This window comes from Verticillium nonalfalfae (genome assembly GCF_003724135.2).
Source record: "Verticillium nonalfalfae strain VnAa140/NRRL 66861 chromosome Unknown scaffold_6, whole genome shotgun sequence".
NCBI lineage: Eukaryota > Fungi > Ascomycota > Sordariomycetes > Glomerellales > Plectosphaerellaceae > Verticillium > Verticillium nonalfalfae.
In genome coordinates this window covers 248671-274123 of record NW_021167231.1, presented here as the reverse complement: position 1 = coordinate 274123, position 25453 = coordinate 248671, and the positions used below count along the sequence as shown (strand labels likewise).

The window sequence follows — 25453 nt, the reverse complement described above, 5'->3', positions numbered from 1 at the left end:
CGTACCGTTCCAGGAACAGCCAGTCGTCGAGCGCGCCTCCCCACGTGCGAGCCCACGCCGCCAACCACGACTGCACTTGGGCATCATCGTGGGAATGACGACCGAACTCTCCGCCAGGCTATCCTTCAATATCATCAATAGTCCCTACAGACGGGCCTCGAAACGTGTCCCATAGTGCCACTTGTTCGCCGTGTTCCGAAATTGCAGATGCAACCTTTGACCCCGCCAGCGGAGCACCGCCGACGCACGTGGTGACCTTGTCGCCAGCACTTTGGGACCTTGATGAGGAGGGGAGTGTAGAATGGCCGTCGAGCATAAAAGCCGTTGTCATGTCTTCATCACTGGCCGCTGGGAGCATGAAATCAGCAAGCCTCTCTTCACTGACCAGGCTCACCCTACTCTGCCTTGGCATTTTCCTCATCGGCACCTACACCACGCAACACATCATGGCTCTCTGGTCCAAGACTGGCCCCATCCTGGGCGCCCTCGCAGTTGTCGGTTCAACCGTGTCAGCACAGTCCATGGATGTGAGCTGGCATGCGCCAGCCAAGTCCCAGGTCAATGCCAACTTCACCGAGGTGCTCAACGGTGAGGGCAAGTGGGGGTTCATCTATGATACCTCGGAGACGCCAATCGACAAGTACGGCACGTACAACTGGTGCAACATGCCCCACGTGCGCAAGACGGAATATGTCAGGCCGTCGGATGACTTTGAACTGAAATATGTTGAGCTGGTGAGCCAAGTCCTGGGACTTCTCTACTTGACCAAACGACTAATTCTGTGCCAGATCCACCGTCACCACAAACGCACGCCGTACTCCTCCAACGCCTTCCCCGTCGAGTCCTACCAGTGGAACTGCGATGAGCAGGGCCTCTTCTACTTTGGAGAGCGTCTGGACGGCAGCAACTCCGCAGCCAAGACGTACTGGAAAGTGTACATCTCGCCCGTCAACCCCTTCGTCCCTGCCGGCTGGATCGGAACCTGCCAATTCCCCCAAATCACGGCTCAGGGCCTCGACGACTCGTATGTCCACGGCGTCGATCTCTTCGGCGTTTATCACGATCTTCTGGGGTTCCTGCCCAGTCGCAATGACCCCTCGTGGCACGAGAAGGTCCAGTACCGCGTGACCAACAACCAGATCACGAGCCAAGTTGCCGGCCTTCTGATCAAGGGCATGTATGACACGACATCGCCGCAGGGCCTCAACATCCAGGCGTCGGGCGTCGACTCCCTTGAACCTCAGTACAGCTGCCCTGCCGGCTCGTCCCTCTTCAGCCGCATCAAATCCGGCAGCAACCCGGCCTGGGCGAACCACCTCCGCGCCGCGGCCCCGCTCTACTCGGCTCTCGACACCATCTCTGGCGTGCCCGCCTCCAACGCCGGTTTCCACAACTCCTTCGACCCCTACTACGACAACCTCTCGGCCCGCCAGTGCCACGACAAGCCCCTGCCCTGCAAGCTCGTCAACGGCCGCAACGACACGTCGGCCTGCATCAGCCAGACCCAGGCCGATACCGTCTTCCGCATCGGCCACTGGGAGTACTCCCAGATCTACCGCGACAGCCCCGACTCGCTCGCCGCCAGCGCCGCGACCTACGGCGTATGGGCCGCCGAGCTGGCGGGGCACCTGCGCGCCGCCGCCGCCGGTGACGGCGCCGCCAACGCCCCGATCTACAGGCACAACGTCGCCCACGACGGCTCCGTCTCGCGCCTGCTGTCGCTGCTGCAGGTCGACCACATGGTCTGGCCCGGCATGGGCGCCGAGGTCGTCTTCGAGCTGTACCAGAAGAAGACGAAGAAGCAGGGCGGTACCGCCTCGTCACAGCCGGCACCGACCGTCGTCGCGCCCGGCTGCAGCAGGAACAACTGCCTGCGCCAGATGATCCGCGAGTCGGCCTCGGCCTCAGCCTTTTGCCCTGGCTTCACGGCCCAGGAGACGGCGACGGCGTCGCCGCTGCCGGCTTGGATCGCCAACTGCAAGGGGGACGCGGCCGCTGTCAAGTCGGCGTGCGCGTGCGTCGTCACGCAGACGGCGACGGTCACCACGACGCCCACGGCTGCGCCGACCGGTGCGGCGGGCAGCGAGAGCGGGTGGTATGTGCGCGTGCTGTTTGGCGGACAGGTGTTCAAGTCGTCGAGCCCGACGCTCGGCACCATTGACATGATCCCCGTGGAGACGCTGCTGGGATATATTGACGGCCTCGTTGGCAAGGATGCCAGTCTTGTCAGGGGCAAGTGTACCGCATAAAGAGCGGAGGTGGTGGCGGTAAATCTGTGGTGATATGTACAGCATGCTGCCTTGTATTGAACAACCTTGTGCTCATATTGTATCTAATTTGATCATCTCATCATGTCAATTCGTCATCGTACACCGTACCAAGTCCACACGAACATCAACGCAAGCTATGCGTCCGCTCGAAATCATCCCAGCGTCCCTTGCGCATGGGGTCCAGCTTCCGCAGCTTAGCGAGCCACCCCTGCAGCTCGGCCCTGTTGGCCTCGGTTTCCTCGCGCCCTTCGAGTCGCGCGAGGGCGGGCGTGTAGTCCATGAGCGCCTCATATGCCAGCTTGAGATCGTCGTCGTAGTCTTCAAGAAGGTCCTTAATGTTGTCGATCTCACTCTGCAGAATGGGCACCTTGTCTTCGGCACTCAGGTTGGGCGCAATCGTCTGCTTGCCTACTGGTTCCGTAATGTTGAGGACCAGGAATTGGTGATAGTACCAGCAGGACTGGTCTTCCGGCCCGACGTCGAGGGCTCTCCTCACCAACGAGAATTCTGCAGCCTGTCAGCTTCGCGAAACAAGTGTGATAAAGTCTTCACAAGGGCAAGGGATGCCTACCCGCATCCAGAAAGGCTCGCCTCTCCGCGTCATTGAACCCCCTCTCATCCAGCAGGCGCGGGATGACCCGGCTCCGGTGATGCCAGGCGGAAAAGTTGGATAGACCGGCGCTGATCATGCGCTCAGTGTACGCAAACTCGGCCTCTGACATGGTGCTGCCGGCGAGCGCCTCGCTCTCTAGAGTGCGGACGACGTGGCGACGGTAGCCCCAGGCATGAAAGTTGCGCTGGTCCTTGGTGAGCATCAGGGCGACGAGACCGAGCTCCTCGTCCCAGACGCGGCGGGCGGCAGCCACCGGCAGCAGCTCGATGGCCTGCTGCAGCAGCCATAGGCGGTAGTTCCAGATCCAGTAGCACTTTGGGTTAGCCTTGATGAGGGGAAAGGTAAACTGTAACTCGGAGCGCAGCGTGTCGAGGACGAGTGCATTGTGCTTGTCGTCAGTTTTGTCGTCCGTTTTCAGGGTTGCGTTGGCCTCGGGGACCGCAACGCCAGGGGCCGGGCTCCCCTCAGCTGTTGTACCACTCCTCCCACTCGAGGGGTGTGGACGGGACGCGGGGGCTGGCTGGGTCGCGGCCGAGCCAGAGGGCGACCATGCGGCGGAGGACGTTGGTGCTGTGGAGTGTGTGGAAGAAGTCGCGGACGGCGCCGACGGCGATGGCCCAGGCGAGCGTTTTGACAAGGAGCCACAGGTTAGGCAGCGCCTGCGGACGTTCCATGCCGTGTAGTGTTCGGGGTTGCGAGCAAGGAGGTCCGCCGTCAGGGACAGGGTCGCGGGGTCGGCGAGGGCGGAGGGGTCGGTGTTGGCGGCAAGCAGGCGGGCGTCGAGGTCGCGGTAGGCGGCAATCTTGTCCTGGTCGGCTTGGTACTGAGCTGGCGTACGGGCGCGGGACGTGCGGGCTACGCCGTGCTTTGGGCGTGCGTCAGCTTTATCGCGATGATTGGCAGAGCGGGCGATTGGGATGGCGTGGGAGTGATGATGATGGGGGGATTGCTTACGCTGGCCATGGCAGAGATGAAGAGGGAGCTTCCAACAAGAGAAGGAAGGTGTCCAGGATAAAGTCACGGCAGAACGGATCGACAAGGTGCCACTGCGGGCGAGGGTGGTCGGATCCGGATTATGCAGCAGAATCGGGACGTTGGCGGACTTGTCGGACTTGTCAGACGGTCTTGGGTGTTTGGTACTTGGCGGGAAGTAAATGTGACGGTGCCAGGGATTCCCCACGCCCACGGACGCCGCCCACCTCGTCATGTCACAGTGCTGCCAGGAACAATCACCCCACCTCTCCTCACCGGATGGGTAGGTACACCGAGGCGAGAGGTGCTGGTTCAGGCGGGCCCAAGCTCCCTGTTCGACAGCACACTAGTTCAATAGGTGACGATCTTGATGTAAGACGGCCTTGCTCCAGGGTGCTGTGGCATGTCCCCTGGTCAGTTTACTTGTGGTGTTTTAATGGTAAGGTAAGGTATGCACAATAAATAAAAGAAGAAACAATTTGGCCCCATCTGATGGTAGAGAGCAAGACGCTTCCCGGAGACGCCTTCCAGGAATTCAGAGCCAGGTGAACCTTCCCGACTGAAATAACCGTGCCTACCTACCTAAGGTAGGTAGGCAGGAAGGGAGGAACCTACCCAGGACATAAGGCAAGAAGATTCTTGCATGTGACTGCAGCACCCATCGAGTATGTTTCATCTAAGGCAACAGCAAACTGGTGATCAGGTATCTCGTCTACTGTCACCGTCATGGCGCGCTGCCTGAGAAACTGCACTCGGTCACATCTCTTGCAGAGCTCGGCCGCCTGGCTGTTGTCTTCCTCATTCTCTTCCATCCCTCATGCCCCTACAGTCGTCTCCTCTCTCTCTCTTCTTCTCCCTTTCCTACGTTGTCCGACACGTGCTCATCCAGTTCCCGCCATCTCGCCACGTTGGTATGCGAGGTGGATTGGCTCATCGACGTCCCAACCGACATACATTATAGATTTTGACCTTGTTATCCGTATGATCAGTCATTCTTTGTCTCAATACCGTACGGGCTCAATCTGAGTTGTCTGAGCTCTTCTCCCGTGACTCGGTGACCAAGGCATCCACACATCTTTCTCTACCGCCCGCAGGCTAATCGGTTTGCCGGCGACCAACAAGCAGGCCTTGGCCATGGGACCGACTCCCCGCACGCCCCGGTCCCGTCGAATCCGGGGGCTGACCAGACTAGCCAACCCCTTTGACAGTCCAGCCGACTCGGGCTACGGTTCCTCTGAGTGCTCTTCGCCGGAGAAGAGAGCCCACCATGATGATGTCCCAGAAGTCCCTCCACACTGTCTCAACTACGACTTTGTGTGTGACGGCTCTGGATCTTCAGATAAGCACGAGTCTGATCACGAGTCTGATAAAGAGCCTGGTAAAGAGCCTGAGGTCGAACCCACGCCCACGAGAAGACAGACTCGATCCAGATTGCGTACCAGCATCCCCGCAAACTTTCACTCCAACAAAGTGGTCCGGCCAAAACCGAATCGACAATATACAAAAGGGTCTCTGAACCTGCCGGACCGCTTCATACCACGATGGACAGCGTCCGCACCCATCTCTATCACGTACCGTACCTCCAAGCCCGTCGATGACTTGACAGCCTCCGAGAGGCTCTTGCGAAACCATCATGCCTCTCCTGACGTCTTTCTGCACCGAGCGACCGCCACTGCCCCCCCTTTGGCCTCAGACTTCCGCAACGTCTCCCGCATGGAAGAGGCGCCAAGTAGGAGATTTCAGGGCCTGCCCCACAATCGAAGCGGCTCGCTAATAGCCACCCAAGTAGGAACAACAATCGTCCCTATGCCGGAGAACCGACGCATCTTCAGTACGAGACAGCTTAGCCACGGTACAATCTAGGCTATCGGTGGCGTGGCTCCCAGTGGCACGGCCATCGACAGTGGCCGTGGCCACCTCATTCGAACTGGTACCAGCGCTCGATTTCACTATCATGCATTTCCGGGTCTGAAGAATTCGACATATCCGAGAGACGTTGAACAACATGAAGCTCGCCTTGCATATGCCCTGAACATTGATCAGGCGTCAAAGATTTTCGCTTTCAGTGACAAGCTGCTCAAGCCCCCACACACTAGGCAGACAATAGGGCACAAAAGAAAAACGACGTGGAACGGTACGGAATGGATCGAACCACATCACTCCGGGAGTAGGTCAGCTTCCCAATTTTCTCGGACTACCAGACTGACCATACTCGGAGCAGGAGCACGGGCTACTCGAGTCGAGCGCAGGTTGCCTTCAGCACCGTTCCGTGTGCTTGACGCCCCCGAGCTCCGCGATGACTACTACTGCTCAACGCTGGCCTACTCGGGGACTTGGAACGTCCTTGCGGTAGGGCTGGGAGGCACGCTGTACTCATGGTCTAGTCGTCACGGAGTCATGCCCGTGGTGCGTGGGCCTGACTCGCCCTGGCTGACTTCGGTTTCTTTCTCCTCGGAAGAGGGAGGGAAAGGAATACTTGCCTACAGTCGATCGAGTGGCTACTTTGCCCTGACGTCTCTTAATAGTCACCGTCCGCGCTTCGAGATGACGCACCCGTTCCCGATCTGCTGTGTCAGCTAGCGGCCGACGTGTACAATGCGGCTGTCGAAGCATCCCACGAACCCGCCACGGAAGGTCTCCACCGAGGACTTGATTGTAGGCGACGTCTTGGGACATATCTACTACTACGTTGTGGAGTGGCCTGAAGCGTGGGAAGTGGCCCGCGACGACTGGCCTGGTTCCATTACGCTGGTAGCTAAGATTTCTGCCCATGCTTTGCAGATTTGCGCATTAGTCTGGTCCCCCAACGGTCAAGTCTTTGCGACTGGTGCCAATGACAACTATTGCTGCTTGTTCGAGGTCAACAAGATCCTACGACCACAACGACACCAGGGTTTAGTCTCGCCGACGGTACGGAAGCGGACGCAGTCATCGGAAAGCATCGGCAGTGAGTTGTATGACATGCTAATACAAAATGAAGGAAGGGATGAAGAGGCATTTCAACTGCTAGTGGACGGTACCAGCATCCGGACCGTCCGAACCTCGCCTGATAAGGTGCCGCAGTTCGGACCCGGTTCAGAGACGCATCGCTGGATCCACAGCGCCGCCGTCAAGGCGATTGCCTTTTGTCCATAGCAGGACGGCCTCGTTGCGACAGGGGGCGGCTCCAATGACCGATGCATACACTTCTTCCACACCAAGACCGGCACAGCTCTTGCAACCATTGCATGTGCGGCGCAGGTGACATCACTTATATGGTCCACGAACCGGCGTGAGATTGCTGCCACTTTTGGCTATTCACAGCCCGAACACCTGTTTCGTATTGCCGTGTTCAGTTGGCCCTCGTGCGAGATGGTCGGCGTGGTTAAGTGGGAAAAGGGCCACAGAGCACTCAGCGCCATTGCGTACCCAGGCGGTCCCAAGGGACTGTGTCGTGGCCGAGCAAGAGAGCGCCCAGCAGAGGAAGGCGGTATTGTAGTGGCATCAAGCGACAATACGATCAAGTTTCACGAAGTCTGGCAAGCGGAGAGGAGGGTCATGGTGGGAGGCAAGGGAATGCTAGGAGGAAGCGATATCCTCGAGGGACTTGAGGGCATGTACAAGGAGGGAGATATCATTCGCTAAGGGGTCATGAAGTCGCGTCTCTTTGATCAGATATTCTTTACAGCGCACGCGTACTGAGCCTTGGATGGAGGAGCAAGCTTGTTAGGAGTAAGAATGATATGGTGTATTCGTACCTGCTCAACCGCGCTTCCTCTACGTTTTGTCCTTTCTGAAAAGCATGACGGCAAGCGTTCACTAGCACATATACACGGGCAAACAGGAGGCAAGAGTGCAGAGGGTACTTAAGTATAAATTTCTGAAAACTGGCCGCCAACGAGGAAGGCGGGCTGCCTGGCTAGGAGCCCAGATCAAACCTCGTTGGTGGGGTGGAGTTTGTTGTGGTATTTATATAGATTCACCTCGTAGGCACGACGTTCAATTCCTGCCAGCGCCTATTCCAAAACAATTAAATGACCGACAACGATGATTCACTGCGACGCTGATTCACCGCAACCGACGCAGACTCACCGCGACCGACGCAGACTCACCGCGACCGATGCAGACTCACCGCAGCCGAGACGCAGACTCACCGCGACTGACGACAAGAGATGTAGGTTGGGGCAACAGACGCTGGGGCCCCTTCCGAACTCTTTTGCATTTCGACGCTGCTGCGAAAGAAGCAACATGTTCACGGCGGGAACAGCATGATGTACAATGTTGGCCGATCCTCGCGCTCTGGCGAAGAACAGCCTGCCATGTTGCTACCCTGTATACTTGAGATGCTGAAAACGGCCGACTGGCAGTGTGATATCAAAGACCCCGAAAAAAATCAAAATCAGAAAATCCCAGCGATGTGCGCCGGACTCCTAGCCATGCTGTGTGTAGGGGATTTGGGGAGGGTAAAGATAGGGGAGGGGGGGGGGTACGTGTGTGCTGCGTATGGGGCCAGAAAACCAGGAGGATTCCAGAACAAGGCCTGCCGCAAGACATGGAAAGAAGGGTGCTGGTGTTATTCCAAAAACGAAAAAAAAAACGAAACAAAAAAACAGTTCGAGTTTGAAAAAAGGGGCCCATGCGAAAGCCTGCTCTCGTCTCTCGCTCTCAGGCGCGCAACGCATACCATCTGCGTCCAGCGCCGTCCTCCCACGTTTCCCCGTTCCCGCGCATTACGTTTCGGCTCTCCGACAATCGATTCATCCAAGACGAAGGAAGACTGCGTCTCTCTTGTCATAGTATCCAGCACGTCCTCCCCCGTTCATTTCAGCACGGCAATGAGCAGGACGAGGATGATGATGAGGGCGATAATGGTCATCATCTGCTTGCTCTCGCCGGCCGAGCGCGCGACCTTGTTGAGGTTGCGGCGGGCGCGGTCGAGGCGGCCCTGGTGGCGGTCGGTGGCGGCGTCGACGTCGTCGAGCATGGCGACGTGCGAGTCGAGCTCGTCGCCGATCTGCATGCTGAGCTCGCGCTGGCGGCCGATGCTCTCGCCGAGGCGGTCGAGGTGGTCGTCCTGCTCGCGCAGCACGCGCGCGTGGTAGGCGTGGATCTGCTGGTTGTCGAGGCCGGCGCCGGCGGTGGCGTCGCGGTGCTCCGTCTCGGACGGCTCGTCGCGGTAGGGGCCGAAGAGCTCGGCCGTCAGCGCCGGGTCGGCGGCCGAGGGGGATGGCGCCGAGTCGGTGAAGCGGACCGTCTTGGGGATCGTCGACGAGCTCGAGGGCGAGCGGAGCGTTGTCTTGCGCGGCGGCCCCGCCGTCGCCGACTGGGCGTGGGCAAAGTCGGGCGAGAGGGAGGGGTCGTTGGGCTGCGTGAGCGTCGAGGTGGTTTCTGGCGTCGGGAAGCCGTGGAACTGGGACGTCAGGTCGGAGTACTGCTTCTGCAGGGCGGGCAGGGCATCGGCGATGGAGTGGGCGCCGCTGGGATGTTTCGTCAGTTCCGGGCACCCGGGAGGTTTCCCTTCGGGGCAGAAGGGGAGAGGGAGGTGGTGGTGGTGGTGGTGGTGGAGGGGGCACGGAAGTGGGACGGAGCTCACCTGGCATCACCGGATTCTGTCTGCCGCCTCTGCTCCTCCTGCAGCGCCTCTAGCCCATCACGAAACTGGTCGAGGGAGCGCGAGATGTGGCCCTCCTGGGAATCGTCGTCAAGGTTGAGAGACTTGGCGCGCTGGCGCTCCAGCAAGGAGAGCTTGATGTGATCGGCGAGAAGGAAGAGCTGGTTCGGTTTCGACATGGTGACAGCGACTTGGCTTGGGAGCACGATGCCGGTGGTGGGGAAACAAGGTAATGACGGCAGCGATCGATGCTTTGGAGAGTTGGATGTGTCGTGGTTCGGCCAGGCAATCATGCCAGGCGGGAGAGTTCATGCGAGTGGAAGCACGACGTCGTGAGTGGATTACGTGGGAGTGGGGACGAGTCAAGTCGTGCAGGGATCGGCGGCCCGGATGCCCCCCGCCACGACGGCCTAGACCTTCGGACCCGGCTCTCTGCTTTGACAATCGAACTTCACATTCGTAGCAAAGAAGTGCATACTCATACGAGGGCGGACAGAGACGGGAGATGGATTACCACAACAAGGCGTCTGCACCACGGCACTGCCTACTTGCAGCCTGCCCTCCACACAGCAAAAAGTAGAAGCATGCGCAGGCAGTGTGAATGACTTGCATCTCAACCGATTGACGCTCTCTTGGTATCTTTCAAGGATGCCCCCCTCGGAGACAACCCGACCTCCATCGTCTGCCTGTCCGCTTTGCCGCCTTCTGTACACATTACGGTTACCGAAATCCTCCGCACGGTTGTGCCGCCGCTCCCTCTTTTTTTTCTCTCTCCCTTTTTTTTTGGAAGGAAAAAAAAAACGGGGAGAATGCTCGCGGCCCAGACGCCATGCTATGCCCTTGATCTGCGCGCCACCTGTGTTCGCAGGTCCTGCTTGGCTGTGTATTTCGCTTGTTGTATATTCGAGTGCGGCATCCAAACCCTGTTGCCGCTGTTGCCGCTGTTGCCTCTCTTACTCCAGACCCAGCATGCGTTTGGAGTTTTCGTACATGACCCAGGTGATGCTGAGGGCGGGCGCAACCTTGAGGAGGTTCGGCGTCAGACCCTTGTACATGCCCCGCATGCCTTCGTTCTTCAGCGTCTTCTGCGCCACGTCCCATATGCCCGTATACGTCGCCGGGTGCATGGCCGTGCCCTGCGTCTGCAGGCGCGTGCGCAGGACGTTGAGCGGATAGACGACCGTGGCGCCGAACGCGCCGCTCGTCGCGCCAATGATGCCCGTGACAATGTTGCCCGGCTTGGCGTCCTCTTCGTGGATGCCCTGGTACTGGGCGGCGTACTTCTTGTACGACGTCTTGAGGAGCTCGAACGTGCCCATGTCGATGGCGCTGTACGGGAACATGCCGATCAGGCCCATGGTGACGCCGCGGTAGGCGGAGCGGAAGCCGCCTGCGAGCCACATCTTCTTGGCCGTGTCAATGACGAGAGCGTTGCCTGTCAGGCCGCCCTGGACAGTGGATGTCTGAAGTCTGCAAGGCTGTCAGGAGGATGTGGGACAAGGCGCATCGAGAGGGGGTTTGGTCATACCTGAACTTGAGGGTATCAAGGGGGTAGACGCAGAATCTAGCATGTTGTTAGACAGAAGACTCCGTGTTCGTTGTAGCTTCTCGGTGACTTACTGTGCGACCATGCCGGCAATGCCGCCCGCCGTGAATTTGGAGTAGGAGTTGATCCTCTTGGGGTCGTCATGGCCCTCGAGCTTAGCGAGGGCCCTCTTGGCGGCTTCGTAGGACCCAAACTAGGCGCATGTCAGACGGGCAAAGAACAACAGGATTGACAGGGGGGGGGGGGGGGCAAGACAGACCTTGATTGCGCTTTCAGGCATAATTTTGATCACGTTGAGTCCGTTGCCTACGGCCAGTCAGCATATACGTGCGGCGCATGCACGAGGTGCGGACCAACGTACCCGCAAACAAGCTGCGCATGCCACCGGCCTGCCAAAGATCACGAAAGGCATCGCCAAAGGGCTTGCCGGCATTGGCCAGGGCGACGAGGGGCCGCCCCTGCTTGAGGGCCGCGAGGGCCGTGTCGGCGCTCGACTTGGTGTTGACGAGCAGGTAGACCTTGAGACGGTCAAGGGGCGCCGTGGCGGTGCGCGAGACACCGCCAGCGACGGCACCGGCAAGGAAGTAGCCTGGATCAGGGATGTAACTCGTCAGTTTTGTTTTCTTCTGGCGCACCTGAGAGCCTTGGTCCGTTGTGGTCGTCGTCTGGATTGCCGCCTGGCCGAGGCGGAGGGACTTTGCGATGGTGGCGCGCTCTTCGGCGTGAGCGGCGTCGAGAGCCGTGACATAGGACTGGAGCACGCTCGACTCCATGTCTTCTCGATTACTTGTGAGGGGGTCTGCTGGTTGTGATGGCGGTACGGAGGAGTCTCGTAATGATGGCGCCGCGAGGCGTTGGTCTTCTGTGGTGGTAGTACTGGATCCCGGGGAGAGGGAAGGCGTGGAATCTGGTGTTGGTTGCTGCAAGTCGGTGGGCTCGGTGTCGCGGTCCGCAGGGGAGGCAATCCGCAGGATAGACCCAAAGAGAGTTTTGAGAAGGAAGCCGGTCGTACCTAAGCCTTCAAGTGTTTCCTCCGATACCATCGAGTCGCCCTCGGCAGTGAGGGTGACAATCGACGAGTAGTAGCTGAGAACAGCCTCAAGCGGCGCATTGCCGTGGTGCACCGGCATAAACAGCAGGAAGTCCCTAATGCAGTGAATCAAGAGGTCAGCCAACTGCGCACAGTATAGTGTTGCGCGTGAATGGGCAAAACGCAGCCCTCGGTATTCTCAGGCAGCATCCACACGACGACGAGGGCGTTCCACCAGGAGCTCTTATAAGCTCGCAGTCCCCTCACGTCCACGCAGCACGGTCACGAAGGCGCCACCAAGGTCTCACGTACCGCCATTCGCCAAAGGTAATATAGCCGTCGTTGTTCAGGTCAATGTCGTTGAAAAAGGCGTCGAGCTTCCGCATCGGCACAACGAGCCCAGCACGCTTGAAAGCCGCCTGCAGCTCTGCCTTGTCGAGCTTTCCGTTATTGTCCCGATCGATCGAGTGGAACAGGATCAGAAGCTGCTTCTCGGTCTGCTCAACGAACGTCCGGAACTCTGCAGAAGCGTCTGTCAGCGAAGACCTCTCCTTGGATACGGAGACACACCAACAAATGTTGGCCTCTCATGTGAACGCACCTTCATAGTCGATCCGTCCGTCCTCGTTTGTGTCGACCCTTGACAGGATCTGGCGCATCATCTCTCCCGCATTTTTCATGGCTACGGCTCGCAAACATCAGCACAGGACAACGAGAGCGAGGAACAAAACAGAGGGTGGCTGACGATGATCAATCCTCTTCAATCCCCGCTGCAGGCCCTTGAAGTCGAGGAAGCCCGACTTTTGCGTGTCCAGCTTGGCCCACAGCTCCTCCATGCGCTTGTCACGCTGGTTCTGCGACTCGATCCATCCCAGCTCGAGCTCGGATACAAGGCGTGTCACCCCCATCGCAGCGGCGGCATGAGGAGACGACAATCGGCGGGTCGAGGGTCGGAAGTCGACCGAAGCCTCATGGGGCGCACGGCAAGGCAGGGCAATGTCGTCGGGTCAAGGTCAACAGACAGCCATAGTGCGTTGGCTCGAGGGAGATCGTTGGCTCGCGAGACGTCGTTGGGTCGGCGGTGTCGATGGCGTCGAGAAGTATCACAAGGGCAGGGACGCCTTTGGATTGAAGTGCGGTGCGTGTGTCTATCCTCGGGGCTTGGGGTCACAGCCTCAAAAGGGATTGACGTAGTTTCGCGACGGCGACCAAGAAAAAGCACTCCCGCATGCCAAGGCCGCAGCCACAGCTGTACCCGCGCCTAGTGCCCAGTTTGAGCCACATGTCATCACTACACCCCCCAAAGGCCCCCCGCCCTCTGCGCCTCCTGCTGACCATTCCTGACACGCCTCGAGCACTGCTGCCACAGGACATGAGCCACAGAGAATGAGCCACAGAGTACGAGCCACAGCCTCGTTGGACCCGGCTGCAACGTCCGATTCCGCTGGCCTCCACCAACACCGATCACCTCTCGAACCAACAAACACCGTCCCGTCCACGTTGCCGCTCGACTCGCCGGACCGAGAGCAGAGCCGCCACGGTCGAATGACTATGTCCACGACGTGACAGTGACATGGCCGCCAACTTCTGGGACTCGACCCAGCGGCGATACTGGCAGTTCACCAAGGATGGCCTGGCTACCATGCGCCAGAAGCTCGAGGACGAGAACACCGAGCTCGTCCAGCTGTTCCCTCTGCCTCAGGTGCGCCATCTGAACATTTACTTCAACCAACGTTTGTCTGACCCTTGTGCGGCGTCTCTCCTCGTGCGTCTTCTCACTGGCGAGGCCCTTGACTTACTCGTGTCCGTCCTGTTCTTCCAGAAATCAACCGGCTCGGCAAGCGCCTAGGTGTCCGCCAGCAGGCCATGGCCACGGCCCAGGTCTACATCAAGCGCTTCTACACCAAGATCGAGATTCGACGCACCAACGTCTATCTCGTCATCGCGACGGCCGTCTACCTCTCCTGTAAAATGGAGGAGTGCCCGCAGCACATCCGCCTCATTGTCAGCGAGGCCCGCTCGCTGTGGCCCGACTTTGTCTCCCTCGACACGTCCAAGCTCGGCGAGTGCGAGTTCTTCCTCATCAGCGAGATGAGCTCGCAGCTCATCGTCCACCAGCCCTACCGCACGCTGACCGCCTTTCAGGGCGACCTGGCCCTGACGCAGGAGGACACGGCCCTCGCCTGGTCCATCATCAACGACCACTACATGACCGACCTGCCGCTGCTGTTTCCGCCGCACACCGTTGCGCTGACGGCCATCCTGCTGGCCCTCGTGCTGCGCCCGTCCTCGGGCATGGCCCAGCCGACGACGACGTCGGGCATCGCCGCCGCGACGGCCGCGCTGACGCAGTCGCAGGGCGGCCGCGGGCCCGCCGGCTTCTCGATGCCCGGCGGTGCGCCGACGACGCCGAACCCCGCCGACAAGGAGAAGCAGCCCGAGGCGCGCATCGGCAGGGTGCAGCGCTTCGGCGCGTGGCTCGCCGAGAGCAACGTCGACATTACGGCCATGGTCGACTGCACGCAGGAGCTCATTTCCTTCTACGAGTGCCACGAGCAGTACCAGGACAAGCTCACGAGGGAGCAGCTCAACAGGTTCATCAAGGCGCGCGGCCTGGACAAATAGAAACGGTTGAGGAGGCGGCGTGCAAGCACGCGCCCCCAAGCGCGGAGCATGCATGAAAGCTGGTACATTGGTGAACCCTGACAAGGGATAGATCGGAGCGGCGAGGTGGCGGTCTGCCTATAGAAACGGCGGGCAGTAAAGGCTACAAGCAGCGACCAAACAACACATGACGATGTACATGATAGAAGCATGAATGCAGCATACATCAAACCAGATATGACCCTGGACTTTCGGTCGATGCCTCGAAAGCATGTGAGCGTGACATGGCCCGATAGAGAAGCTCTTGTCGAGTCCAACAGGCCAACGCCATCGGTTGCCATGGCGTTGCCTGGGCTCCTTCCCGCGTCGGACGATTTATATATCCTCGTCCCTGCCACCGCTGTCAACAAGGGCCACGAATACCGTGACGCATGGTGTAGTGGTCCTAGAGGTTGCCCTAAACAAATACCCTGATCGCATGCCTCTATATGCGAGGGCGCGCAGGCCGGAAAGCGCGTGGAGGGACTGCGGATTCGAGACCGGCGCTATGAAGGAGAAATCCTTTTTGTTATTTCGTCTTTCAGCACTGCGGTGTGTATGCCCTGATGAGAGACTGCCCCATGTGCAGACATGTCTTACGACGACAGGTCATGATTTTGACCTTGTTTGCGAAATGGCTTGACATCTATATACGTCTAGGTAGTTCGTTATCATGAACATGACTGCGCAGCCTGTATGGACTGCCAGTACCGCATGGCAATGCCCGCGACCTCCCTGCCCCTCGTGATGCCAACCTCATGCCCAGTCCCCTTGACGACCCTCATATCAACCGCATCCTCCCCCAGCATCAGCCTCGCATCCTGCTCGAGCTCGCCGGCCACGATGACAGGATCCGTCTCGCCCACCACAAAGCACACCCTGCCCCCCCGGAGCCCGTTCTTCACCCGCCCCGCACGCCGCTCCTCGAGGATGCCCCTCAGGGGCGCCCACTCCCCCTGGCCCTGGCCATAGATGGGCGCCCACCGGATGGTGCTCCGATACGCCGGCACAAACCCCGGATGCGCCGCGAGCTGCCACCGCATGACCCGCGCAACCGTCAGCTCGGGCCGCGCAAGGTCGAGCAGCGCATTGTCAAACGTCGCCCCGCCCGTGGCGTCGCTCTCGCCAGCGACGTCATCGTCGAGGACGGCCCCGGGGTCTACGGGGGCCGGCGGCTCCAGGCGGCGGCGCACGAGCCAGCGCAGCAGCGGCTCGGGGAGCACGCCGGTCGAGTACAGCAGGCGGCTGGTGCGGGAGACGTGGCGCGGGCGGACAAGGCCGGCGGGGGCGACGAGGACGAGCGAGCGCAGGGCGTGGGGCACGTGACGGGCGAACGAGGCGGCGATGGCGCCGCCGAGCGAGTAGCCGACGAGGTGGAAGGCGTCTGCGCCCGACCAGGGCAGCGACGACGAGGCGAGGGCGAGGTGTAGCTGGGTGTTGTAGAGACGCGCATCGTGCGGCACGTCGGTTGGGCTGTCGGAGTAGCCGCGCCCGAAAAAGTCAAAGAGCATGACGCGATGGCCGCCGTCGGCGAGCGCCCGCGCCATCTCGCCGAGTGCGATGCACGGCGTCCCGATGCCGTGGAGGAGGAGCACCTTCTCGCCCGCTTCGGGGCCCCATTCGTACACACGCAGTGAGCCGTAGGGCGTGTCGACGTCGCGGCCGCCGGGGAGCAGATCTGGTGGGTACGGCAGCTCATCTCGCTGTAGGGTTGAGAGGGATGGGAGAACGGTCCATTTCGGCGAGCGGGCCGGCGCGGGAGGCTTCGTCGCGGACGGGTCACGGATGAGGGCTGGGCGGAGATAGAGGTAAGCGGTGAGGCCGACAGCGGTAACGGCCACCACGGGAGCGAGCAGGCGGGAGGGCAGATGATCCTTCATCATGGCAGCGGTCAATATTGAAGGGACTCGATGTTGAAGCGAGCCAAATATCGTGAGGTTATGTTCAAGTCTATTGCAACGGCCGGCCCAAGGGCCGAGGTTGAAATCCGGCAGGGGTCGTCCGTCGACGCCAGGTCCACATGGATATCCGCCGGGCCGTTGTATCTAGCCGTTCATCCCTCTTGCCAGACTCAAACAATAGAAAACTAACGGGCAGGGGAGAGCATTATAGACAAGTAGATGCAGACCTGATCCGGGCTGGAGCAGACAGAGGGGGATCCGAGATCGGTATGAAGGACACATGGGTGAAGGCGCGCCCAAGCAGCACGGCGAGTTGTGTAACCCATCAATTCCCAATGACTTCCCGTCAACGAGCGCGAACATAGATAGGAGATCCGTATCGGATGAGATTGGCGCCGTCTAAACAGGAGAATGCCAGTCAAGTCACCCTCATCCCGGCTTGAGGGTTGAGACTGGCTTATAGCCAGGTGCCTGAACGAAGAGAACTTGATGACACCGGCCGGGCTGGCAGCGACGCCGACTGCCGGCACATGATTGAATCGTCATGTCCCGGCCATGGTAAGCAAGATGGTAATTGGTCATGGATCAAGCAGACACTCCTGCTAGATGTCCTGTGCGTGCAACACGGCGGTTCGCCGTCATTAGCTATGGTGAGCGAGGTTGTTTCAAAGAGCGACCATCATTGATCTTCCCAGTTTCAACTCGCCCGGTGAGAGAATGCCCGGATCAAAATCGGTCGGTCGCACGCCTCATCCAAGAAGGGCAGATGCTGCGAATGGCTCCATCTATGATCGTGACAGGGTCGCCGCTCGGAAACAGGAGAATATAAAGCTGCCGTCCGAAGTCAACCTCATCCGTCCACCTCTGAGAGCTCCATGTTTCTAAGAAGCCTACACCGAGAGACCGTACAGGGGCATTCACGGTTGAGCCGCACACTTGCAGCCGCGTCTGCCGCCGCATGTGCAACGCCGCCGCCCGTCAGAATAGCCCGAAGTGGGAGTCAACTTGCAGCATCAAAGGCGACGGGAAGATTCTGCACCTGTTGACTTGGTACAGGCTCGCCCACTTACAGCATGCAGGGCAGCCCAGGCGGGCCGTCGAGCATGCCCAAGCCTCCTACGTGTACATGTGTACTTTTAGCACCACTGCACTCACCACTGCACTGCCTGTAATTGCCATGCCCCGGGCATCGAATTGCCGTAGCAAATTTTGCGCAGCAGCAACCGCATTCGCCAGAAGCGTGTGATGCACGATTTGATCGGGGGCGCTCCCAGAATGGCGGTGTGGCAGTGCGACAAGCGTTGAGACCGAATCGTTCGTAGGCTGTGAAGTGGAGGAGTACCATGTACCAGCAGGGTCAGAGTGCTCAGCCCACAGGGTGCGCTGTGAGTCCATCAGAGCCACGAGAGCCCTGGGCCACTGACCCTTGGCGCAAGAGGCACACCGCCTGACCACCCAAAACCGCCTTGTCGTCGGGGAAAGGTTGGGAGCGGGCGATGGGGTCCTTTCCATTCGGCACTGTGACGGTTGGTGGTGCCCGAGGAGGTCGGAGGGTGGCTGGCGGACAAGGGTAGCAAACCACAAATGGTGAAGGGCGGCGTCAACGAGGTATTGGATGAAGATGGCTCCCCCTATCCTCTCAACGGCAGCAGCCAGGGTTTCTCCACCCCTCCATCCTCGTCTTATCTTCGTCGTCGATGGTGGTCCAGTTCTCTCCGTCGACTACTACGGATGCATCCTCGACGATGGGACATGCATACAGCGGGCGTTCCAATCAACGAACAAGGCGGAGCTAAGACAAAGGTATGTCCTGAAGGGGTAGCAATCGTCGCTCGGGTCTTCGAGATCCTTCTTGCGCAACTGACAGATGCAGAGTTGGAAAGACGCATTTCTTTAGGTGCCATTCGCTTTTCCAGGAACCCAGTCAGGCCTGTTTCTGGTGGTTGGTCGGAGGCGTGGTTGGGCACATCAGAAATAGCATCGTCCACCTTCAGGGGCCCTCTGGCGCCCCTGGTGTCCCTGACCCCTCTGCCCCGCACTTGTCGTCAGTTGATGCTTGACAACTCAGGCTGTCCTCCATCTCGACTTTGACGAGGGACCTGAGCTGGGTAGGCCTGCAGGGTGTTTGGATGGCTAGGTGCCAAAATGCAGATGCTGACGACACTAGCACGCGAGAGTCTTTCTCCCGACTCTTCAAGTCGCTGCGTGCTCGACAGGAAAAAGTAACAAAGTCAGCAAGGTCTCACAGTCTCAAAGCCACCCCCGGCTCGCATGGCGGAAGAGCCTGGAGAGGGGAAAGGTCGAGAGAGGGGAGGCACAAGGGTCGGCTGGTGGTGGACGGTGACAGCAGCAGGAGGGCCAGATCGAGGATCCAGGGTCTTTCCTTGGTTCTGAAATCGGGACCCCCATTAGGGAGGGCGAGGGCTGAGGATGGACTGGGAGGTTGGTGACAACGGCGCTGCCACAAAGGTACAGCATGACAAGGGCGAGCAATCTGGCGAAGCCGAAGCGTCAAACCGCCAGCTACTGATGGACGACTGACGGCCTAGGTGGCAGTTGCTGTCGCACGCAGACGGCAGACGAGACCAACGCTTCCCGCCGCAGCCGTTTCCATCATGGGCATGTCTATCAATTGGCCACTTAGATCAGCCAAGGCGAGACAGCCGACTCCTCATTCGCGCTCAACGGGCGTTCCACAAGGACTCTGGCCCCCAGATCCGAAAGGCATCTGGCTTTGAGTGTCGAGTGCCAGCGCTTGTGGATGACGCTTGTCGCTGTCGGACTGGTGTGTTCGTGCTTGTGTGCCCCCCCTCCAGCTCGCCTCCCCCCACCCCCCGGTCCCTGGGAGGGTTGTACTGGTAGCTAGCAGGCGTGTCCCGGTTGATCCCACACACATCAACAAGTCGACCTGCAGATTGGAGCTTCGAACTCACACAGTGACAGAGGATGCATCCTAGCGTCAGGCGAGTTGGTTAGAAACGTGGCGGCTGGCGAGTCTATTCTGTGCTCAATCCAGGCCTTGGTCGACCACGACGGACTGGAGGGCCAAGCGCGAGCATCTTCAGGTCTCGTCACCGTGTAGCCTGTGTATTCGACACGGTCCATTTCGTCGATGTGGCCCTCTTCTCCTTCGTCTTGGGTCAAGGGTCAACAGCTTGACAAAACATGAAGTCTCAGTCGTGAATGTTGACTTTGGGCTGTGATTCCCAACAAAGCCGACCAGTGGCAGGCGAGGGGGGAATAATAACAAACTGGGAGGAAGGCGGGCCCGAAGCAAGGACACTCCACAATCCAGCTTTGCCGTCTCGTTCTCGCCTCGCCTCACCTCACGTCAACCTGTATTGGGTCGCCCCGCCTCGATAGATGCATTGATGCCTTCTTCCTGCCCGTCTTGTCTTGTGCAACCTGGGTCCAGCAGGAGTGAGTCGACCGTGGGTTGCACAAATCACCCCACAATCATTCGTGGGAGGCAAGACCGAGGGGCACATGGCGGCCTGACATCCCAGGCGTCCGACGGTGCAGGGGGTCTTCCAGGTCGGTGGGCTTTGGGGGGTCAACTGTGGTGCCAATCCGAGACATCCAAGGTGACACTGTGGGCGGCCAGGCAAGGCCGTCGCATGTCGCATGGAATGAGAAACACGCATAGTTTCCGCTAAGGGCGCTTCGCCCCGACTTCTCAGGGCAGGCCAGGGCTTGTTGTTTTCGTCCCCCTGAACAGGATGGGATTGGATGCGGGTGCAAGCGAAACGGGCTTCTTACTCTCACTGTGAAGCGTGAAGCACGACGAGTGAAGTAAAATGAATGCCTGCCTGACTAACTCACGCAACATGCCACCCACACCTGGTGCTTTCGGATGCTGTTGGGCCCTGGCATGGTGCAGGTACAGATGGGATCGTAAGCAGCGGCAGGCTGGAATCCACTATGAATCACACGACTGCGTTCGGATCCTCCAGAGTGCCAGTGTCAGTCACTGCCTTTCTTTGCCCGTCTGCCCACTTCAGGCGTCAGCCTGCCTGCCGTTGCGCCGCAGTAGGTACTTTAGCTGGGTGCAATAGAATAGGGAGGCACAGGTATCTCGCAGTGGCGGTTGACGCATTGAAGCCATCCATACACGTATACAGAACAAGGCAAGCAGCCTGTGTCCTTGGGGTTCCACTTGGTCAGTTGATCGTATAAATCTGGAGACCACATTCAGCCCCCCTGTGCACGGTTCACGACGGACACTGTCCAGAGACTTGAAGAGGCCTCGAGCCAAAATGAACAAAGAAGATAGATAGATAGATACCAAACACTGGACAAGGGCAGCGAAGCGTCCGTAGCGTAGTGCGGACAGGAACTCACTGACGAAGGAGAACCAGGGGGGGGGGGCCGACGCTTTCAGTGGACACTGTGAGGGTGGAAGGGCTGGCAGGGGAGACAGGGGCCTCATCTCAGCCTGCAGGCCGCAAGCGTCACTCCCGCACTGTCCGGCGACACCGCAACACCGCAGGACCGCCCATGCGCTCAATCTGGTGAGAGCGCTAACCTGGGAGCGGCCTAGTAGTGGTTCCGGCATCCAATCATGTCCAAGTGGCGAATGCGTAGATGGCGTCAAGCTGTGGGGTCACAGTTCCCCCACTGTCAAGCACTGTAGCATTGGTTGTCTTTCATTGGCCCGCCCACTCACCAAAAGCGGGGGGCCCAGCCGATCCCTCCCTTGCCTCCCTTCCTCTGCACCCGCCTGCACTCGGCCTGCCCTGCCCTGCACCCAGGCACCTCGTTCTTGTGTTCTTGTGCCTCTCGCTCGTCAAAACCAATACCACGTCCGGGCCTCCTGCCTCCCACGTCTCCCCCCAACCTTACATCTTCCCCCCCTTCCCACTCCTGTCCAATACCTTGACCATCGCAAAAAAGCCCCCCCTTCCATTACCGCTTCCAAAGTAAAAGAAAACATCTTGAACATCCTCTCCTCCCTGCGACATCATCAACTCACCATTCACGCTCCCCAACGACGTTTACTCGAATTACCTCGGCCGGTGTCATTGTTTTGTGCTACCAAGCCGATTTAATACCGCACCAACGCTCGGTTCACCCACACAAAGATCCGACACCAACCCGCCACAACGCTGCCCCCAACACAAAAGCATCCACCCTGCGACTCGACTCATTCGTCCTCTCGCAGTCACGTCAACCTCGCAAGACACAACCAACCAACATCTGCACTGGCACGGAACCTAGCTCCCCCATCTTAGATAATGTCTTCATATTACCACTTCAACCACCACGCACAACCTACCCCCGCCGTTCCTGGCGCGTCGCACAACCACCATGGCGGGCGCAACAGGAGGGCGCCGAGGCTGTCTGTGTCCCAGAACTCCCACAAGCAGTTCCGCGGTGTCCGCAGCATGAAGGAGCTCAACGAGTCTGCTGTCATCAACGCCTTCCGCTCCAAGTTTGAGGTGTCGCGCTCCTTCGACCTCGAGGACGACATGGAGTTCTGTCCAGCTCTGCTCACCGAGACTGACGTAAGTTGAGACCGCAAGATGCCCTCCACCGACACGAAAAACTGACCATGTGCTTGACAGCTGGTCTCCATTCACAGCTCTTCTGAGCGCTCCTCACTGGCCAGCAACTCTCCTGAGTCTTCCCCCACCCAGCAGCCTCAGCAAGTCGCTCCCGGCTTCTCCCTCAACTCCAGCTCGCCTCCCTTCAACCCGGCCACCTACCAGGCCCAGCAGTCCACCATGAAGATCCACCAGCCTGCCGCCACGCGCACCCGCAACGCCATTCCCATCATCAACCCAGCCACTGGTATTACCATGTCCAGCCCGCCGCCCTCGGTCTCGCCCGGTCGCATGCAGCAAGGCATGGGTCGACGATGGTAAGGCCCTGTCGCCCGGCTGCTTCGCAAGCAGCAGTCGTGGTGGCATGTCCTCGCCGTCTGAGGCCTTTGCAACTTTGATTTGTACAAATTACTGCTCATTCGTCTCTGGTCGTCGCATCTTTGCGACACACCGGGCAACCGATACTCTCACGATATGAAATGGCATCATCAATCACCTCCTCGCGGGCTGGGTACCAGGAGGATCTGGCTGGACTGGCTAGCTCGAACCTCTGTTCGACGGCTGGCTGAACAATCTACGACAACCACATCTTTCTGTACAAAAAACCTCTACCGATATACGGGCAACACGTCCACTTCTCGACAGCGGCGATCTCTTGATACCATTTCCTTTTTTGGTCAGGTCATTTTTCTTTCACTCACCAAAAATATCACAACGAAAGTTCGGTGTCCACTGTCATCTCAAGATGAGACGACTGGATCCACGAATGGCGTTTTGCAAAGCGGTGGTTTTTGCATTTCACACTCGAACATTGCATCGGTGCTCAGCAACATTTCACGGCGGAGTTCGGACTACCAACTATAATCATCGGCATGTCTTTCTCACACGGTCAGCGGGTCGATCCTGCTGCCCCATGATTCACATTTCGCGGTTTTTTGCGGGTTCGGGGATTACGACGACGAGGACATTCTCCAAAGAAAAAAGAATCTCTCTCAATCTCATATAGAATGAGTGTTTTTCGGCAACCTTATTCACAACAATAGCGGGGGTCACGGGTGTTTCTGTTACGGTCTCACATGGGAAATCTCAGGGCGCGACGGGCGACTGGTCGGCGGCGGGAGGCGGGCAAAGACTCGTGCGTTTTTTTGCTTTTGCTTGTTTGTGGGGGGAACAAATCTCCAAGCCGGGGTAGCGGTTCAACGGCAACTGTTTTATGCCTTTCATCGGGGAAAGGCGGAGTTGGTTGATCTTTACATGTTTGGTTGGTGTTTTCTTTTCACCGTCTTCTCTGCGATCCTCCTGTGTTCTTGCAAATATCCGGGGCGGTTGGAGGGGGTCGCGCGGCCTCGTTCCCTTGGCAGGGACAGGCCTCGCTGGTCCCCGGCCGACGCCTCTGCTTTTTTGTACCATTCTGGAGGGGGCCGGATCTGGTCCTAGGGCTGGCAGCACGTTTTGCGACGCATCTTTGGAGGTGTTGTGTTCTCAGGGAGCGCGGTATGATACGATAAACGGCTCTTCAGGGTTGTTGTTGAACGGGAGATACCTTGGGCTGGGATTGCCGACTCGATTGTCGGCCGGTGTTGGGCTGCCTTGTTCTTTGGGACAGGGTCGGGGTGTAGGAACTCAAGATGTGCAACGTGTTCTATGAAGGTTTCGGGCCATCGCTCGACCTTGGCACCAGATGCCAGCAAGGCGCAATATACGATATGTTCAGCAAATTTGTTTCCAATGTATTGTGTGATGATTTGTTGTTGCCATGAACACGCTGTGATACTACACTCTCCCGGAGGCATGCATACACGTCCGTCATCTTCCGCACAACGAGGAGCATGTCTCGGCCGAGCATTCCACTACAGGACAGCAGCATCACGATGAGGCGCCATCATCGTACAACCGACGACCCATGCCACAACATGACGAACACACGCGGAGGAGAATCGAATGTGCTGCAATGCGACGCAGGTCTCGAACATCTGCAGACACCAGGAGGCACAGGAAGGTTAAGGTCAGGTACGAGAACCCGCCCCCTTGGCCCCCTGGGTTTGGCATCTACCCCTCCCGTTACCTCTGCCCCCCCTGAATCACTTTGTGCGTCCGAGCGAACCACACCCCCGTGCTGCACCCTGGCGCCTGCATACGTTACGAGCTAACAAACTTACCGAGGGTAGGTAAGCAGCAGTACAGTACAATGGTCGAGGAACGGGGAAGAAAAGGGGGGGCAGAAGAGTAGCTTCTTTCCAATGCATCGGCTGTCGATGGCTGGTCTCCCTCCTGCCCGTGCCGGAAAGAGGTCCCCACAACACCGGACCATTCGCGATCGTGACGTCACGGGCCATTAAGAAGAGCCGCCTAGCTCGTCCGCGATCGTCATGACGCTGCGAGGGGAGCTTGTCGTTCCACTGGTGCTTGGGTGCTTGGGTGCTTGGGTGCTTGCCGTTTCTATTAAATCTGAATGCTCCTCCTCAGGCTTTTCCACTGACAATTACCCCTTGAAAGAAAGAAAAGAAAGCGGTTGGCTCATCGTCAGATACACCAGAAACTTCAATTGAGCGATCCCACGAAACGCATACAACCCCGTACTCGTCTACATACAAACAACTGTCAAGATGATTTCCCGCATCGCTCTCTCTGCTCGCCCCGCGCGCGTCACGGCCCAGAAGATTGCTGCCGGCCGCAGCTTCCAGCTCTCGACGACGGCGCGGGCCGGTCTCAAGGAGTCCGCAGGCCGTACGTGATTTCCCTTCGCCAAGGGGGCAAAAAGCCAAGTCTGTACTGACGCTCGCTCCAGAAGACGCCGACTACAAGAAGCACCAGGACGACTCCCTCCGGAAGCAGAAGGAGGGCAAGGGTCACTGGAAGCCCGAGCTGGCGTCGGACAGCGAGGAGGCCATCAACGCGGACCGCAACGCGGACCTGACGCCCGAGCAGCTGCAGGAGAAGACGAAGAAGGCGGCCGAGGAGACGCACAAGGCCGGCACGAGCATGCGCGACGGCCTGTGAGACCTGACTGCTGGGAGAACAAGCAGTGCAGACGATTCTCCTGCCGTGATGGATGGATACGGAAGCGGGAACGACGTGTAATGAACGGCTAGAACGGAGTTTATGGAAGGACAACGTGCGTGGCGTGTATGCCCCCCAAAGGGCATTTGCGTCGGTACGATGGGATATGCTTGCATCGACGACTTTCCTGCATCCAATTGATACTTTATCGTGACCTACCTGGTACCTTGAGTAAGGTACCTCGCGTTTGGTGAGCTGCGTTGTGCCTCATTCCTCACTCCTGCCACTTACAGGTCTGCTGCTCCTGCCTGCCGATGAACGATGTCGTCAGAGTGTCGCAGCTTT

The 25453-nt window shown here is 58.9% G+C and overlaps 9 protein-coding genes across 9 annotated transcripts; 5 read left to right on the top strand and 4 right to left on the bottom strand.

Annotated features, from left to right (window-relative positions):
* Positions 1–329: 329 nt before the first annotated feature.
* Positions 330–2249, top strand: D7B24_007494 (uncharacterized protein; the record flags this gene model as incomplete). Its single annotated transcript, XM_028641603.1, has 1 exon — positions 330–2249. One exon carries the CDS (start codon positions 330–332, stop codon positions 2247–2249), a length of 1920 nt encoding a protein of 639 aa, XP_028498728.1.
* Positions 2250–2394: 145 nt separating this feature from the next.
* On the bottom strand, positions 2395–3846 carry BET4 (Rab geranylgeranyltransferase; the record flags this gene model as incomplete). The annotated part of the gene is made up of 3 exons (XM_028641602.1): positions 2395–2777; positions 2842–3748; positions 3838–3846. 3 exons carry the CDS (start codon positions 3844–3846, stop codon positions 2395–2397), a joined length of 1299 nt encoding a protein of 432 aa, XP_028498727.1.
* An 826-nt stretch (positions 3847–4672) lies between these two features.
* D7B24_007492 (uncharacterized protein) lies at positions 4673–6990 on the top strand (the record flags this gene model as incomplete). The annotated part of the gene is made up of 4 exons (XM_028641601.1): positions 4673–4766; positions 4919–5686; positions 6077–6261; positions 6466–6990. 4 exons carry the CDS (start codon positions 4673–4675, stop codon positions 6988–6990), a joined length of 1572 nt encoding a protein of 523 aa, XP_028498726.1.
* A 1663-nt stretch (positions 6991–8653) lies between these two features.
* D7B24_007491 (uncharacterized protein) lies at positions 8654–9624 on the bottom strand (the record flags this gene model as incomplete). Its single annotated transcript, XM_028641600.1, has 2 exons — positions 8654–9311; positions 9428–9624. The coding sequence occupies 2 exons, from the start codon at positions 9622–9624 to the stop codon at positions 8654–8656; spliced, it is 855 nt and encodes a 284-aa protein (XP_028498725.1).
* A 774-nt stretch (positions 9625–10398) lies between these two features.
* D7B24_007490 (uncharacterized protein) lies at positions 10399–12929 on the bottom strand (the record flags this gene model as incomplete). The annotated part of the gene is made up of 8 exons (XM_028641599.1): positions 10399–10915; positions 10974–11009; positions 11066–11184; positions 11251–11297; positions 11353–12137; positions 12334–12541; positions 12623–12703; positions 12767–12929. 8 exons carry the CDS (start codon positions 12927–12929, stop codon positions 10399–10401), a joined length of 1956 nt encoding a protein of 651 aa, XP_028498724.1.
* A 665-nt stretch (positions 12930–13594) lies between these two features.
* SSN8 (RNA polymerase II holoenzyme cyclin-like subunit) lies at positions 13595–14646 on the top strand (the record flags this gene model as incomplete). Its single annotated transcript, XM_028641598.1, has 2 exons — positions 13595–13754; positions 13844–14646. The coding sequence occupies 2 exons, from the start codon at positions 13595–13597 to the stop codon at positions 14644–14646; spliced, it is 963 nt and encodes a 320-aa protein (XP_028498723.1).
* A 689-nt stretch (positions 14647–15335) lies between these two features.
* D7B24_007488 (uncharacterized protein) lies at positions 15336–16547 on the bottom strand (the record flags this gene model as incomplete). Its single annotated transcript, XM_028641597.1, has 1 exon — positions 15336–16547. The coding sequence occupies one exon, from the start codon at positions 16545–16547 to the stop codon at positions 15336–15338; it is 1212 nt and encodes a 403-aa protein (XP_028498722.1).
* Positions 16548–21799: 5252 nt separating this feature from the next.
* D7B24_007487 (uncharacterized protein) lies at positions 21800–22429 on the top strand (the record flags this gene model as incomplete). The annotated part of the gene is made up of 2 exons (XM_028641596.1): positions 21800–22069; positions 22130–22429. The coding sequence occupies 2 exons, from the start codon at positions 21800–21802 to the stop codon at positions 22427–22429; spliced, it is 570 nt and encodes a 189-aa protein (XP_028498721.1).
* Positions 22430–24714: 2285 nt separating this feature from the next.
* Positions 24715–25108, top strand: D7B24_007486 (uncharacterized protein; the record flags this gene model as incomplete). Its single annotated transcript, XM_028641595.1, has 2 exons — positions 24715–24835; positions 24897–25108. 2 exons carry the CDS (start codon positions 24715–24717, stop codon positions 25106–25108), a joined length of 333 nt encoding a protein of 110 aa, XP_028498720.1.
* Positions 25109–25453: the final 345 nt, after the last annotated feature.